Source organism: Myotis daubentonii, chromosome X (assembly GCF_963259705.1).
Source record: "Myotis daubentonii chromosome X, mMyoDau2.1, whole genome shotgun sequence".
Classification (NCBI taxonomy): domain Eukaryota; kingdom Metazoa; phylum Chordata; class Mammalia; order Chiroptera; family Vespertilionidae; genus Myotis; species Myotis daubentonii.
The window spans coordinates 7,017,071-7,020,368 of record NC_081861.1 but is presented as its reverse complement, the minus strand read 5'-3'; the positions used below and the strand labels follow the sequence as shown (position 1 = coordinate 7,020,368).

Sequence of the window (3,298 nt, the reverse complement as noted above, 5' to 3'; positions counted from 1 at the left end):
CAGTGTGGCTCGCCTTAGACCTTCCAGGTATTCAGGAGAGTGTTGAGTTTCCCTGCGATATACTGTTCCTCTGTGTTGTAAACCACAGTCCTTATTTTAAAGCATGCCGCATTTATTTCCCAGACTGCCTTATTTTGTGTTTAGCAAAGAGTCAGTTTGTGGGTCAGCCTCTGGGTGGCAGTGTTCTGGGGTTGGCCTCTGAGGCTATAGGGCCTCTCTGTCCAGTGGAAGTTCACTGCCCAGAGCTGACTGCGTAATAGTTAGTTACCAGCTATGTTGTTGCTGGGATTGAAAATCCCTCTATAGGCCAGACCCTGTTAACTCCCAGGGACTGATCAGGTTATCTTAATCCTTGATCTCGTACAGGGTGGAATCTGGGTGTGGCTGTGCTCCTTGCCTGGGGGCTGGGGGGAGGAGACTCCCTCTCAGGAGCGGGTGGCTGCCCCAGCCCCGGGCTCTGGGGTGTCTCAGCACTCAATTCACTACCACCTCTCCCGGCTCCCCCTCTTTCCCCAGTCTCTCCCCAGATTCCACTCCTCAGCACACTCTCCCTCTCTTCAGCACAGGTGAGTGTCTGTATCCGAGATGTCCCATGAACAGGATTCAGTGAAAACAAACAAACAAATGCCGGCCGCGGAAACGGGGAAGGCTTGGTTTCTGTAAGCTTCTTCTCTTACCGGGACTGCATGGTCAGGTCAGCTCTTCAGGCTGCCCCCTTTAGGCTCAGTCCTCCGTGATCACAGAACCCAGCTTTCAATTTCCCTGGCGGCGCCAGGAATCCCGCGGTTCTCCTTTCCCCCGTCAGGGGCTGTGCCTGTCCCAAGGGACGCGGCTGTCTGCCACGCGGTCTCCCTCCGACTCTCTGGGCTCAGAGGTCTGGCAAACTTTCCTGCCCAAATCCCTGGTTTTTTTTTTACCTTACCAGGGGAGTTCTGCTCTTCCCGGCTGTAAACCCTCTCACCAGCTGAGCAATTTCGCCAATTCAGTGTGAGTGTTACTAGCTACAGCTGCTCGCTCCATTTGCTCCGGGACACGACCTGGGACACGTCTGCCTATATCGCCGCCATCTTGGTTCTCCCCTGTCATTTTTTTATTTATTTATTTTTTACTGTGTCACACCAATGAAGATTGCATAAGAAAACATTTTGTTCCAGAGATAACCCTACTTTTCATTAGCAGAATGCTATGATCTGTGGTGGGAAAATTCTATAGGAATGCAATTTAATATCATGAAGAGCCAAATACATATCTAATCTCTGCCATATTCTGGGAGAAATATAAACGTTACCCTGATTCACTTCATCCCTATAGCTGAAATGGTCTTGCTGGTTGTACTAAACACATAAGGGGCACCAGAGAGCAAAGAATGTATCATAGAGTACTAAACCAGTGGTAGTGACAGATCAGGCAGATGCTCACATCATGGGCTGGATATTCTGTTTCCCATTGCTACCTACATGGAAGAATTGGTCCATCCAATTATATGATGGCTCCACATGCCCTCCTGACTATGGTACCCAAAAAGTAATACAGATGTGTTAAAGAAAAACACACCTATTTTCTATACCCTTATTCTAAATCTACAGGTGTAGTGCCCCTTGACAAAATATAAGCCAGGCAATATTGAATGAAATATCTGACTTTGAAAGATATTATTTTTATGTATACATAGGTATTTGGTGTGGACTATTGACACAACATATTAGAGTTTTGCTTCAGGGAGGAGATTAATACTCAATTGTAAAGGAGCATAAAATCTCTTCTTATACTTACCTCATAATAAGTATGTTTTCTACAAGAAGTTTGATGTGAACCCACAAGTTCCATTCACACATCCCTTTTCAAAACATTCTTTTGATTCAAACTCTTAAAAGGGGAACTCATCTCATTGTTAATTTCAGAATTCTAAAATACACATGCATTTTATCATAGTGTGTTTTGTTGTAATCAGTAATAAAACAGAACAAAAGCACTTTGCAACCAGCAAAACTTTTATACTACATGGGTCCTTAATACCTTATTGCCAACAGAAAAAGGGAGAAGTGACCCAAGAAGAGGGAAAAACAGTTTGCATTGTGAAAATAATAGGAAGTTAAGAACCATTGTTTATCCATCTTTCTAGCTACAGGGCAGATCCTCTCAGAATGAAACAGGGTGGCCCTAAACTCATTGGAAGAATGCTGTTGCTTGCTAATTTGTTTGGTCCCCCAATATTCTACCCAAGGAATTGGCTAAAAGTCAATAATCACACATCTCTGAATCAGTCAGATCTCATCACAGGGGGATGAGAATTTTGCTTTATTTCAATCATTTTCGGTTCCTTGGAGGAATTCTTTTGTTTTTCTTCTCTCCCTCTTGGTGGCTCTTCTCTTTTTCCAAGTCTTGTGGCTGCTCATTTGATGGAGCGCAGGCTTGATTGGTATCAGTCTTAAAATTCAAGTTGGTAAATCCCTCTACTAGTGTTTTCCAAGAAGGTGGATCCTGCCCTTCTGTCTTACCAGAAAGAGCCTCCTTTTGGGTCTCGCAGTAATGACATTGACATTTTTTCTGATATCTACCAAAGGAAGATATTTTTCCTTTCCTTTGAACCTGGTAAGGTGTTGTGTAAGGGAGAGCTTTCGGTTTCATATTCTCTGTGTAGGCCTTTTTCCAGTCAGAAAATGCTGACCTTTCTCCCTGACCCTCTTGTTCAGTCATCTCATCTCCGTATTGCTGTTGAAACAGCCCCTCTGGTCTAGAGATGCGGTAGTTGATATCAGGACGGTTGTTGAAGTTAAAGCGATCCAGGGTTTCCGCTTCAGAGGATGGTTGAGAGGTTGATGCACCTTCCTGGGATATGTCTTCCAGTGAATTCAGTGATGAATCTGAACCAAAAGTTTTGGTAATTCTCTCTGATGGATCCATGGAGGTGAAATCTCAGTTTGTAGCTACTCTTAAATCTCAGGGCTGTACAGGAAAGTGAAGCTCGTGGTTCTCAAATTGCTTGAATTTAGTGAGAAAATGACTGCAGCCAAATGTTGTCAAACTGAAAAAAAAAAAAAAAGGTAGAAGGAGAAGAAAGAGCAAGGAGAGTCACAAAACAGTATTTTTTTTAAAGCAGAAAAATATCTTTATGCCATCAATGGAAATGATAGCAATGGTAGTGAAGCATGTTAATGATTAAACATACTATGAAAGCCATATTACAGTGACTTCCTTTTCCCAGGCTCTGCTCCCCTCCTGCAGACATGGAAGCCAAAAATACACAAGTTTTCCAATTAGTATCCTATGTCTTAAAGAGTTTTGTTTGCAAGCACAC

General features: G+C 43.5%; 1 protein-coding gene across 1 annotated transcript; it reads right to left on the bottom strand.

Annotated features, from left to right (window-relative positions):
* Positions 1-2,307: 2,307 nt before the first annotated feature.
* On the bottom strand, positions 2,308-2,904 carry LOC132224746 (protein FAM156A/FAM156B-like). The gene has a single exon (XM_059679850.1). It carries the CDS (start codon positions 2,902-2,904, stop codon positions 2,308-2,310), a length of 597 nt encoding a protein of 198 aa, XP_059535833.1.
* Between the last annotated feature and the right edge of the window lie 394 nt (positions 2,905-3,298).

Coding starts and splice junctions, on each gene's coding strand:
- LOC132224746 (XM_059679850.1), bottom strand. CDS start 2,904: ATGGATCCATCAGAGAGAATTACCAAAACTTTTGGTTCAGATTCATCA.